This window comes from Poecilia formosa, unplaced genomic scaffold (genome assembly GCF_000485575.1).
Source record: "Poecilia formosa unplaced genomic scaffold, Poecilia_formosa-5.1.2 Scaffold57, whole genome shotgun sequence".
NCBI classification, from domain to species: domain Eukaryota; kingdom Metazoa; phylum Chordata; class Actinopteri; order Cyprinodontiformes; family Poeciliidae; genus Poecilia; species Poecilia formosa.
In genome coordinates, this window is record NW_006799996.1 from 1,587,866 (window position 1) to 1,600,635 (window position 12,770).

Sequence of the window (12,770 nt, forward strand, 5' to 3'; positions counted from 1 at the left end):
CACACCAACCTGCATGTTTTAGATGTTCCCCTGCTTCAGCACACCCCTTTCAGATGATTGCAATTCAGCAAAACCCTGTTAATCAACCATTAATTGAAATCATGTGTGCGGAAGCAGGGGAACATCTAAAACATGCAGGTTGGTGTGTCTTGAGGACCAGTGTTGGGAAACACTGGATCAGCTGAAGCTTCTCCCATATTGCCATTCATTTTATAGTTCTCTGGATAAACTATTGCTCTGATGTATAATGGTAGCAAATTGTCTCTTGCAGAGGCAGATAATGTTCAAACTCCATTTGTGTGGGGTGTAAGCTCCAAGTTGAACCAAATGTAAGTGGTGGTCTTTACCTCAGCATTTTCTGTGCATATATTCCTTCATACTGACTTGTCTTTTCTTTTTTTTAATTCTTTCTGCAGACTGGCTGCCAGACCCAGTAACAATCTTGGCCCTAATTTTAGAGCTCCCAGTACGCTGCCATGGCCCAATTATGAGCTGTGAGCTCTTAAACTATTCATATGCATGGAGTTATTTTTTTTTTATTTATTTTTTTTTTTTTTGCATGTTTAGATCAGTTTGAATGTTGATAAACTATCTGAAACCTCTCATGGCTTGTAGTTGTGTGGATCTCATTTAGTGTAGAGGATGTTTTTACAAATGTAACCTGTAATTGAGCAATCTTTTTTTTTCATAAGTCTTATTGTTTTTAATGTTGTGACTTTGCTGTGTTAGATTTTTGGAGTAAAAGTTTCCTTTGTTAAATAATTGTGTGGTTTAGTTATCTTTAAATGTGCTAACTTTTTTTGTAGCACTAAAAAAGTTGCACCACATGTAAAATCTTTTAATAGAAGTTCCCATAATCTTGTCTGGAGCACAGTAGTTAAGGATTGTTACTTGAATATGGTAATTTAAGCAGCAGTTTACCCCCCATTATGGGTTAAGATGGGGCTAGTTTGAGATGTAGACTGAGGTTTACTTTAGGATTGCAGCATAGGCTCAGTAGTTAAATCTTTTTTCTCCACTGATAATTGAATAAATTTCTGAGCATTTGAAGTCGGCGCTAAAGTGTCTTTATTGATGCAAACATACATGTCATGTCTATTTAAAAGTTCAACATAATTTTAATGCTATTAACACAATATTTACTATAGGAAACATTTTTCTCCATTAAATGAAAGATGATGCACTCAATTGTTGACTTTCTATAACTTCCAATGTGAAGTTTGATCTTTCTTGGTGTTAAGTGGTTTTGCATGCAAGTGACTACAGTAAGCATGATCTGACTCTTGAGTCTGCTTCAGTTGCTTAAACTAAAAATTAAGGTAATTATAGGCAGAAGCCAGTTTTCATTTTTTAATATGAATTCTAGCCTTGCTTCAGCATAAAGATGGTACTGTTGTTACATCAAGGGGAAAAATTTATTTAAAACAATTAAATTGCCCTGAAATGACAAACTTTAGAAATCACAGAGAGACTGTAGTTTGAAAACTGTGTTTTTGTTTATAAGTTTAAAAGCATGACCTTTCCCTATATATAATGGGTACATTGTGTAGTTTTTCATGAGGATACATTTTGGTTTAAATTGGTAACCAACATTTGTCACACAAAGTGAACGGCTGTATTAATGTTCACAGTAACATTTGATTTGAATTATAAAAGGATGGGTAAAATAAACATGAATATGGAACCTGATCTACAAAATAAAAAATATTGCAGGATTATCAAAAATATTTCACTTTACAGAAAATCCAAATTTGGAAGCAGAGCCAAACATTGGCCACTAGATGGCGCCTGTAGCCGCAACGCTTCCCTCAGTGAGGACAGCTGACCATGAATGACCTGAGGAAGAGAAGTGTGTGGGCTGCCAGCCAGCTCCTTCCAGTCATATTTAAGTGGCATTATAGATTTCATTTTATGGCTGTTTTAGTTGTACTTATTAATAGAAGTGCTGAGCACGCCGCTGCCTAAGAGATCAGTATATAGGACTCATTTCAGGTGTTTTTTTCCCTTTTTGTACTGTGTTTCCTGTCTCAATCCTGATGCAGTGTTCTCTGAAATCACTGAGGAGTAATGAAGCAATATTGATTTAAAAAGCCATCTCCCTTTGGTTGGAAATCTAAAGTGAAATCCATATTTATTCTCCAATCAATCTGAAATCTAAAAGCCTTTTATATTCTGCCTCAGATTAACAGCCTACTAAAAGACAGATGTTACCAAGAAATCCCAAATTAACACTTGCAGTCATGAGAGAAAGTTAAAGGGAGGATTATGATGTAAAGTCGACTTTTTTTTACTTTATCATGTTATGATGTTCCCTCATGAACATCATAACTCAAAATTAAAGTAAAAACATCATACAGTCACCAATTTGAGAACTCAGTACAAAAATACAACTGATCAATGTTCCAGTGATTATGTGTTGAAAGCAACTCTAAACAAGCGGGTTGTAGCCTTGATTTAAATGAGCTCAGTGTTTCAGCTGTTTTGCAGTTTTCTGGAAGTTTGTTCCACATTATCCATCTTTACTGTCACAACAAGGCGACAGTTGTAACAAATATGGGGAAAAAAACAAAACATTTTTGTTAGCTCTAAGTCATGTTTTTGGACTGTGGGGCGAAGCTGGAGTACCTGGAGAGAACATGCATTAGGAGACTCCATGCAGAGAGTGATCCAAACCCAGAACCTTGATTTTGCAAGGCAACAACACTGCTAACTGCACCACTGTGCAGCGCACAACAGACAATGACACACATTTGAATCAGTCACAGTGTGTGCTTACACATTCGTGTCTACTGTTAAGGAATTGGGGTCATTTTGACATGTGATTTGACTGAGCCACCGGCCTTACCTCCGGATCAAATGGCGCGGTCAACCATGCTCAAGTCGCACTGCTGGATCGACTTGGCTATGAAACCTGCCACTTGGCCTTTATAAGAGCCTTCCAGGCATGTTTTTGAAAGGCATATCTGTCCAACGATCTCACTTTGTGAATTGACACTCGCTCAGTTCTTTTAATCTGAGAGTCCAGCACAATGTGCGAGGAACAGTAATGTTCTTGGGAACTTCCTGCCCTGTGAGTCTGCCCAAAGCTTGAGATCTTCTATTATTGTCTGCGTTCCTAACGAGGCACGTTCACATTGCTCTCGCTTTACAGAGTTACAGCAGAGGCATGGTACTGGCTCGATCACGAGGGAGCTGCTGTCCGCGCTATCTTTATCAGTGTACCATCACAGGGAGCCTGTGTAATCACAGTGATGCTGACTATCCAGTTTCTCTTGTTGCATAAGCTCTACATGGCTGCAAGGTTATGAAAGCATCCAAATTTTATATTACATTACTGCACCAGACTGGATTTGGGAGACTTTAACCTGGAAAAACCTTGAGATTAGTGCATTACAGAACATCATACATACATGCGTGTGAGACTTTGTTGGTATTCGGCTAATGTAAAAATAAATAAATGAATAAATTTGCAATGCAATTGCCGCATTTCCATTCAATAAGAAATACAATTAAAAGTCACGTGAATAAGTTTGTTCTTGCAATAAATCATTAAAAACATCATCCGCCTACCACTTCCTGTTGTCTTTTTCGCCAGTTGTAACATCCAGTTGTTCATCACATCAATTGTGTGATGTGAAAAATGTTTCCATTGAAATACACTCATTTTGATAGAGCCAATAAACCACCTCACGGTATTGCAAAAATGTAAATTTCCTTTTCCAAAATTGTCGTGTTTCCATTAAGCAAACTTTACTTTGCAAAATTAAATGCAGCTGTTGTCACTGTAGATCGGAATGGGTAGAACTGGTTTCAGACACCTGGCCTAAACGGCTTCCTCCCATTGAAGTGGATTTCTCTAGTAGAATTTCAACTGGACCAATCAGCAAACAGAAGAAAGAGCTGTGAACGATGATTTTCTGCACCATTTTAAAATTTTACTCTGCCTGAAGTTTTAGCAATGGCAGCGGAGGAAGTGAGCTAAGCCAATCAGTCATGCTTCCAAATATTGAATTAACATTAACAGCCATCTTGTTTGGCTCAGTAGTGGGGGGTGTTTGTTGTGCACCCACTGTCCGGTCAGCTTTATAGAGGTGAATTGTCATATTACATACGGCCAAAAGTTCACAATTTGGTCAAATTCAAACCTTAACAGGGTTCATGCCTCCAGAAAGCAATCGTTTTTCAGTAGCTGAGGATCAAGACCTTCTGTATGAAGCGAAGCGTAGAACATAACAGCTAGACTGTAGCCGTTTTTCCACTGATCATAAAATTGATCACAAAAATAAATATGCTTAATGGAAATACATCAGTTCTGAAAAACTGGTTAGTTATTTTGGGTAGGATGCAGCAGTTTTTCAAAATTTGTGTATTTTGTAAAACGATAATGGAAACTTTTTATTTTTTACTCCACACGATCCGCACTTGTCTGTTTGGTAACACTTTATTTGAAGTGGGGTGCATAAGACTGACAATGGCACTGCCATTACAACTGTCATGAACATTGAGTCTTCATGAATGTTTGACTATTATGAAGTGTCATTTGGTAAATAATGGCACATTTAAAGTAAAGTTCTATTAAAACGCTCATTAAAAGTGTTAACTTTGCATGAAAGCTGTCATTATTTACTGACTAACACTTCTGGTAAATAACACATTCAAATAGAGTTACCAATAATGTGTGACGTATTTACGTGAATACCTGTTCAAGGATTCCTCAGTTAGGCATAAAAAACCCAGGTATGTCTTCAATGATGGACTAACATTATAAAAAGCTAAAAAATAAATAAATAAATAAAAAAGCTGATTTTGCAAAATGCCTTTTCCCTTTTTTAAGCTGTACTCCATGTCCTGCTTTATTTTCCGTCTTTGCTCCAAACTGGCTCATTACCGCTAATCACCGATGATCTAATTCTTCCCGGTTGACTGTTTTAAAGAGTCATCGTTTCCTTCAAGGACCTTGCTACTACAACCACTGAGTGGTGTGCATTTTTGTGGTGCCACACGTTTTCTTATAAAATAATTGTGTAATGTAACGATGGAGCAGTCTGGGTTATTTGAGACAAGACATTGAGGTCCATTGCTTTCTAAAAGGAGACCAGTACATAACTGGGTGGGGGTACACTGAGGTCGCCCACTGGGAGCTAAAAGAGGAGTCTGTACTTGACCAGGTTTACAAGCTGTGAGCACAATCACGTCTTCAAACCTCATGAAATGTGGTGAAGATGACCATTTAATGTAAGATATGATATTTTGCATTTATTTCAATTTTAGCAATGAAGTTTCACAGTTACATGTAAAAAAAAAAACAAAAAAAACAAGCCCACAACAAAATCTCTCTGTACACTGGGACATTATTTATGTCAAAACAGCTGCGTGTTTAATACAGATTCAAAAACACAAAGGAAATCAGTGTGTAAGACTGTATTTTAAAAAAAATACACAGTATATTAGCTGCTCAATGCTGATTCATGATACATGAATAGTTTTGTAAATTTTAGCTACAAAAAACATCACCAAAACATTGTGGTGGCATTAAATATAAAGTGTAATCGAGCTTTAAGAGACTTCTTTTTCAAATGTTGAGAATTATGAAGTCTGTCTGGATCACAAGTAGGTTTTGTAAAATAATTTGAATGTTTAAACAGAAGTTTAGTAACTATTTCCAAGCTTCAGACCTTCTGCTGCATAGAGAATGTTTGTGCTCACATTATAGATGACTGGACATGTTTGCTGCTGTTGTCTCATTCAGAAGAGACTCCATTCATGGGTGTAAACAGTCTGAATGGACCTTTCTACTTCCACCTTCAATCTACAGCTTTCTAAAACCAACATACCCATATTGTACTGGATCCAGGTCCTGCGTGTACAAGCACTAAGAAGTAGCACCAAACTGTAACACCTCTTCGTTTCTTGCCATTTCACCTGAAGAGTGTGAACAAGATGAAGATGTCTTTTTTTTCCCCCAAACATTTTAAAACAATAGCGTGTCCATGAAGATCTTTTCCACAATCGGAGGTTGGGGAACGAGGTCTGACAGTTTCAGGTAGAAGATACGCTGACGGCCTTGCGTGCTCAAAGTCCTGAGGTCAGGCAGCTTCCCAAGAAGTCGGGATAAGTAATTGGGCGGCAAGGACTCGGAGCCGCAGCCAGACATGTGGCTTTTAAGGCAGCTGATGAGCTGGTTCTGAAAATCCTCCACACGTTTGGGCTCCTTCAGACCATAACGATCTGCAATTAGAAACAGAGAATAAACATGCTGAGATTTGTCTTTCACACGTTTCCAAACACAACATAACAGCACAATTTCTAGCGACTTTCGAGAATATCTAAAACCCTTGAACTTTTTCACATTTTGTCATGCTACAGCCACCAACTTCAGTTTATTTAAATAGGAGTTTAGGTGGAGAGTGTGCAACATTTGTGTTCTGATGCTTGGCATCCACATACGCATCCGAACCTCGTCAGAGTTCACTTCAACCAAACCAAGACCTAAGTTTGTAGACGGACTCCAGTTTTTGGTCCTTTGATTGTGCATTCCCCGAACAAACCAGTATGTTTAGGGCTAGTGTCCTGTTTGAAGGTAAACCTTCACCCTTTAAGTCTTTGGCAGCCTCCAACAGGTTTTTTTTCAGAGTTGTCATATATTAAGCTCCATCTATTCATAATGTCTAGATTTCATTGTGAACCACAACCACCACATTTCGCCGTGGGATGGACTGACGTGGTCATGATGAAGTGCTGCATAAATTTTCCATCCCACACAGTTAACTTGTAAGACCAGAACAATTTCTTCCACGTGTTTAATGTGACTTGCTATGGCTTATTTTTAAAAACCACCGTCGGCCTGTTGGCTGCTTCTCTGATTGATGCAATTCTTCGCCAAACTGTTGGTGTATATAGAAACCTTGAACTGGAAGGCTTGCAGTTGGCCATATTCTACAATGTTTCAGAGATACTGTTTTATAACCAAACCCTACTTTAAACATCTCCACACCTTCCTTTACTTGTCTGCTGTGTGTCTTGGTATATGTGAAAATATTTGTCCTCTTATGTTCTCCGACAAACTCCAAAACTGTATTTATGAGGTGAGATTGGTAAACGTTGATGATTTGATGGATGTAAAAATGTAGAAAATATTGCGTAATGTTTCTTCCGCTTCACAACATAGAATCCCACAAAAAGTGGTGACTGTAACCTGATAAAGTGCACAAAAAGTTCAGTGAGTGTGTGAACTTTTGCAAGACACTGTGTTGCACAGCTCATTGAGTCTACATGTCACCCTTCACTCTGACAGGCTGTGACATATGACATTTTGTCATAAACGAGCTTGTGTTACTCTTCCCTACACACCTGTTCTTCCAGTCTTATGTTGCATGAATACAATAAAACCTAAAGGAGATTTGCTGTGTGTATTCTTGCCTCGGCTGTCAAGGCGCAGTGGTATTTAAACTGAAATGGAGATCTGGATGTTAATCTTACCAGTGATTATGACCAAGGCTGTGAGGCAGGCGAAGGACTCCTCGTCTAACTTCATGCAGTGAAGACTTTGAGAAAACTCCAGGATGGAGTCGATCCACTCCCCGAAGCTTCGAACACACTGCGTTTTGTGAAGTACGGTGCCGTCGCAGAAGATGAGTTCACCTGTTTCAGGGTTTGACCTTCAAAACGATAAAAAAACACCAAAGTTTAGCTTAGAGTTTTTCTTTTAATGTCTTAAAGTAAACTTAATGTCTAAATGTTCCAAACACGAATGATCGGAAGTTGTAGTTACCGATGAGCAAGACGCAGAATGAAGAGTTCAATGAAAGCACATTCCAGCAGAAGTTCCTGATCCTCAAGACAGAAGCTGGAGAAACCAGGGATGTCCTTCGCCCATTTCCTGATGGCCTCGAAAGACGCTGTGAGGAGGTCGTAAAAGTGCTTGACGTTACTGACGTCTTCCTTCTGGTCCGTGCTGAATTTCTGCTCAACATACTAAAAGAGAAATACAAAAAAACAGATGTTAGGTCACAGGCTTCAGTCAAACTGCAACTCAAAAATGTGGAAAGGCTGTATTTATTCACCTTAGAGTAATCTAGAGCGCTGATGCTGGGGTTTGACTCCGTTTGGGCCCGAACGAGGGAAGCAATCATGCTTACTGGGGATACTGGTGCAGGCGTGTCCTGAACCACTTTAGGCTTTGAAGGTAGACGACCTCTGCGGCCTTTCAGGCTGTCTGTTCTCACAACTGTAAGGAAGAAAAAACATTCAAGTTCAATTTGTTTCTACAGTTACAAAGCTGACAGCATGCAAAATAAAGTTTTTGTTATGCTTTAGGGTAACTACTTGAAATTATGGCACTTGAAGATGCACTAAAAGTTAACATGCTTTAAAATAAAGGTTGAAAAACACTTCTTAAGATTTGTGCAAGGTTTTTTTTTATGTGACATGTAGTGATAGTATTGTCAAAAGTGGCAAAATATCCCTGAAATCTAATTTGAGGAGTTAAAATAAGCAAAATATATTTAAATATTTAAATGCATGATGCAAATGCACTAAACAAATGTCTTAATTACATGAAGTTTTTGCTTTAATGCAGCAAAGAGTGATTTATTTCAGCAGAGAATGAGTCAGAATTAAATCAGGCTGCAACAGGGTTTCAACTTATAACCAATTAATTTGGACATAATAAGGAGCCACTGCAGATTGGTAAGTAAAATACTATTAACACTGCAAAAGCACAAAATCTTACCAAGTCTTTTGGTCTGATTTCTAGTGTAAATATAGCCGTAGAAGTTTAACAGCTTGTTTTAAGTCAGGAATCAGGAATATTTCACTTATAACAAGAAATTAAGTGCCAGTGGAACTAATCCTTTCTTATCAATATTAAGGTACTATTTACTATTTGTAAGTTAGTTTTGTCAGTGAAGTTGCAGGTTTAACTTGGTAATTAGTAGCAGAATAATTAAGTTAAGCCTTCAGAGTGAGCACCGATGTTTTTAAAGAACAGGAAGAAACTCATGGTAGAGTTAGGAGAACTCCGACGCTTTCGTGGTAACACAAAGAGGAAATCTTTATATGCAACATCTGGCAGCAGTTTCCTCTTCAGAGAAATAGTAAATAATTTATCTGCAGTCATGCCCGGGTTGACTCACCTTCCTTCACCATCCCCACAGCCAGGCACTTCTGGAAGCGGCAGAACTGGCACCGATTGCGCCTCCTCTTGTCCACAGGACAGTCTTTGTTGGCATTGCAAACGTATCTGGAGTTTTTCTGCACTGTTCGCTGCAAAACAAGACACAGAAGACTTATTATAGTTAACTAAAACCAACAAAATAACAAAAACTGAAATAAATAGATATGGTAATGAGGAAAAACTACAACTAAATGAACTATAGAACTGACTAAAACATACTGAAGACATATATAAGATATCCTTAATTTTTGTGTTTATTAATCTATTTTTTAGCCTTTTGAGCTGTTGTGAAATTGTTTTTCATTCCTCACAAGTAGTTTAAATCAGCTGTTGTTGGTAAATTACGGTGCTCCATAATCCACTCGGCGGAACTGATGCTAGTCCGCAAAATGGCGACAAAATTGTTCAACAACAGTTGAATAAATTTTGTTTGAAAATGATCTCTTCTGCTGAATAATCATTACCCAATTCATGCACACATAATCAGAACATTTTGAAATTTTGAATCATGCAGCTAAAAATTAACCAAGGTATGAAAAACCTGAAACTAATTCATAAAAACTCAAAGTAGCATAAAGCTTGCAAAGCCACTCTAAAAACTGAGTTAAACATACAAAAGGTCACAACAATAACCCAGAACTATCACAACCCTGGTGTGAACGTCACCAACTTCACAGTGGCACAGAAATGTTTTTTCTTTATAAGAGCAGTTTCTATATTTATCAGCCGTTTACCTTGAAAAAGCCTTTACATCCCTCACAGGTGCGCACGCCGTAGTGCTGACAGGAAGCATGGTCTCCACACACAGCGCAGTCGCCCTCATTTCCACGCTTCAGTTTGGGCGATAAACTGGCGTCCAGCTGCTCGGTGCCATGAAGGCCGAACCCCGGCTCCCTCACCGCAGTCGGGAAGGTCAGTCCAGATTGAAGAGGGTGAGCCAAAGCATAAAGTTCCTGCTCTTGCAGAAGCGACGTCCCAAAATGAGGCACGTCCTCCACGGGCCCGGAGCCGAATGGAAATAAAGTGGATGCGTTTGGTCCTGAGATGTCCTTGGCCATCCAACATTCTGGACTGGCCGAATATGTCCCAAAAACTGAATCCCAGTTGGAGGCCGGCTGGCTCTGAAATCCGGGCGTCGAAGGGGACGAAGCTGTGGCAGGGCTGCCGTAATAATCCGACCCACTGGGGGACATGGCCTCCCCTGGATAGTTCAGCATAAGCGGCCCTGGGTAGCAGCCGTAGATTTGTAGATCCTCCATGTTGTACTGTCCCTCCTGGTGCGAGGGAGACGTGACTGCTGGGGCTGTAGTGAACTGGCAGGAGTAGGCTTCGTAGTCCTCGGCAGGCGCATGCAGCACCTGAGCGGTACTCGGCAGGGAAGAGGCGGAAAGGTGCTGCGGGCTGCTCATGTCCAGCCAAGAGGTGATGTCTGCGCCTTGAGACTCCAAGCTGCTCATGCTGTTCTCATAGAGCTGAGATCCGTGCTGGGGATGTATGCAAGTCATGGCTGAAAAACTGTAAAACATTTCAAAACTGTTAATGAAGTAAAAAATATTCAGCCCTTAAACTTAGGGCTGGGAAATAGATCAATAATAATATATGTCAGATAGACAGGTGACCAATATCAATAGATAATACCTCTGATAGAATAGTCACTGAATTACAGAACCGCACAGCATTCTGGGGAATGTAGGCAGAGGAAAGCCCTCTCACAGCCAGCTAAGCTAGGTGGCTAGCATCAACTCACTCTTTGGTTACCTAGCAACAACTTACTGAGTAACTTGTGCAGCAGCAGTTTAAGGTTTGGCAGCATTTCAGATATTTAAAACAAAAAAACCTAATCAATAATAATGATCCAAGATCTCATTTACAAGAGAAACTTCTTTTGATAAAGTAAGAAAACAAAAAATTACAAACATCAAATTAAGTATTTAAGAAATTTGACTCAAATAAGTTACACTGGAAGAACACAAAATCTCACCAAGTATTTAAGTATAAGTAAGACAGTTTCTAGTCCATATATCTTACTTACAAGTAACTTTTTTAGCAAGATTTAAGAGCTTGTTTTAAGCAAATAATTTCTTAATATTGATGATAAAGTGCTAGTTCCACTGGCAGATTATTTTACTGATAAAAGAAAAATATCTTGTTGTAAGTGGAATAATCTGTCACTGTCATTTTCCCAATTAAACACAGGTAAATAGTTGATTGGAAATTCAACCCCCTCTGGTACGACAAAGAAATTAATGTTTGCAGATGCTCTTCATACAGTTTGCTTGTGCATTTTTGCAAAAATATAATGCAAAAAATAATTATAGTCTCTTTAGAGATATAAGACAACAGACTTCCCAGTGTAGTAAACAGCTGGTACTATGAGGTATTGACTATAATCAACTGACTAATACATTTTGAAAACTAATCTTTAAAATTATGCATTGTCTCAACAAAAATAACCTTAAGTTTGTAGTAGCACGTAAGAGAATCTTCATTTTTCAAATTTGTGCAAAAATTTTTTTTTCCAAGTCCTCAGAGTTTACACACACGAACTCAAGTTAACACAATAATCAGAGGGAAATTTTATGCCAAATATAACTTTAAACTCATTCAATAACCTTCCTTCTTTTGTGTTAATACAGCTAATTTATTAAACTAAACACATTGTCTGCTTTGTGACCCTCTGAGTTTGTTGGCATCAATAAATCACAAAGTTTAGAGCTGCTCACAGTGTCACTTATTACTTCGTAGTAACTTTAGAAACCGCTGCAAAGTGCAGAGAGATTGGTTTAAAGACTGAGCCAACACATGAACACGCCAAGTTTGTTCAACACAAACTTTATTCTATGGATAATTAACGCAAACGAAGCAATATATAGCTCAATAAAACTCTAAAACAAGCTGCTTTCCGTCCTGAGTCGACAGAACCCGCCGAAACAAAACAGAAAGAAAAACTCATTCCCTACGTGTGAATGTTTTTATTATTATTATTATTATTATTATTATTATTACAAATTTGAAGCGTTTTCTTACCTGTCTGAGGGTTCAAAACCGTCTACAAGCGACCATGTGTCATCTCCAGCGTCTCCCAGCTGAGCGGCAGTCCCTGCGCCCCGCTCCGCGCTGCGCTCTTATACTTTAGTTCAATGTCTCCATGACGCCACTGAGAGGTTTCCATGCGAGTGTGCGCGGTGGGCGGGGAGGTTTCCAACCCGCAGCCAATCACGAGAGCCCGCTCCACAGAATAGCTGTCTGATGACGCACTACGGGATTCCGTTGACGCGCATTCAGCGAAGAACCGCAGCATTGTCCTCCAGAGTGAGACCCAGACACAGATACAGCCCACTAAATCTGAATTAAAGCGTTTCCCGCAGCAGGTAGATCCTGGCAGCCGCAACACACCGAGCTAAACTTTACTTTTTCTTTCATTGTTTTATGTTGTGGTACTCCTGAATAGGAAACAGAAGAGAGAAAAATGATTGCATCTTTCAGAAACAGGAAGTACTCGGTATTTTTAGACTGTTCTTAGAGGGTTTTCAGGAAGAAATACTTTGAAAAAAGGATGCGCATGTGATTAAATCCAAAATATTTCCTATTTCTC

The 12,770-nt window shown here is 39.0% G+C and overlaps 2 protein-coding genes across 3 annotated transcripts in view; one reads left to right on the top strand and one right to left on the bottom strand.

Annotated features, from left to right (window-relative positions):
• gtsf1 (gametocyte specific factor 1) overlaps positions 1 to 1,050 on the top strand; it is a 10,009-nt gene extending 8,959 nt beyond the window's left edge. For both annotated transcript variants that reach the window (XM_016672256.1, XM_007553609.2), the window contains exons 6-7: positions 272 to 329; positions 417 to 1,050. In XM_016672256.1, coding sequence (XP_016527742.1) covers positions 272 to 329; positions 417 to 498 — 140 coding nt within the window. In that variant the 3' untranslated portion in view covers positions 499 to 1,050. The remainder of the gene's footprint in view (positions 1 to 271; positions 330 to 416) is intronic.
• Positions 1,051 to 5,351: 4,301 nt separating this feature from the next.
• On the bottom strand, positions 5,352 to 12,311 carry nr4a1 (nuclear receptor subfamily 4, group A, member 1). Its single transcript, XM_007553610.2, has 7 exons — positions 12,203 to 12,311; positions 9,910 to 10,690; positions 9,135 to 9,264; positions 8,064 to 8,227; positions 7,772 to 7,974; positions 7,480 to 7,658; positions 5,352 to 6,228 (listed from the first exon to the last, which is right to left on the bottom strand). Exons 2-7 carry the CDS (start codon positions 10,678 to 10,680, stop codon positions 5,972 to 5,974), a joined length of 1,704 nt encoding a protein of 567 aa, XP_007553672.1. The 5' UTR covers positions 10,681 to 10,690; positions 12,203 to 12,311; the 3' UTR covers positions 5,352 to 5,971.
• Positions 12,312 to 12,770: the final 459 nt, after the last annotated feature.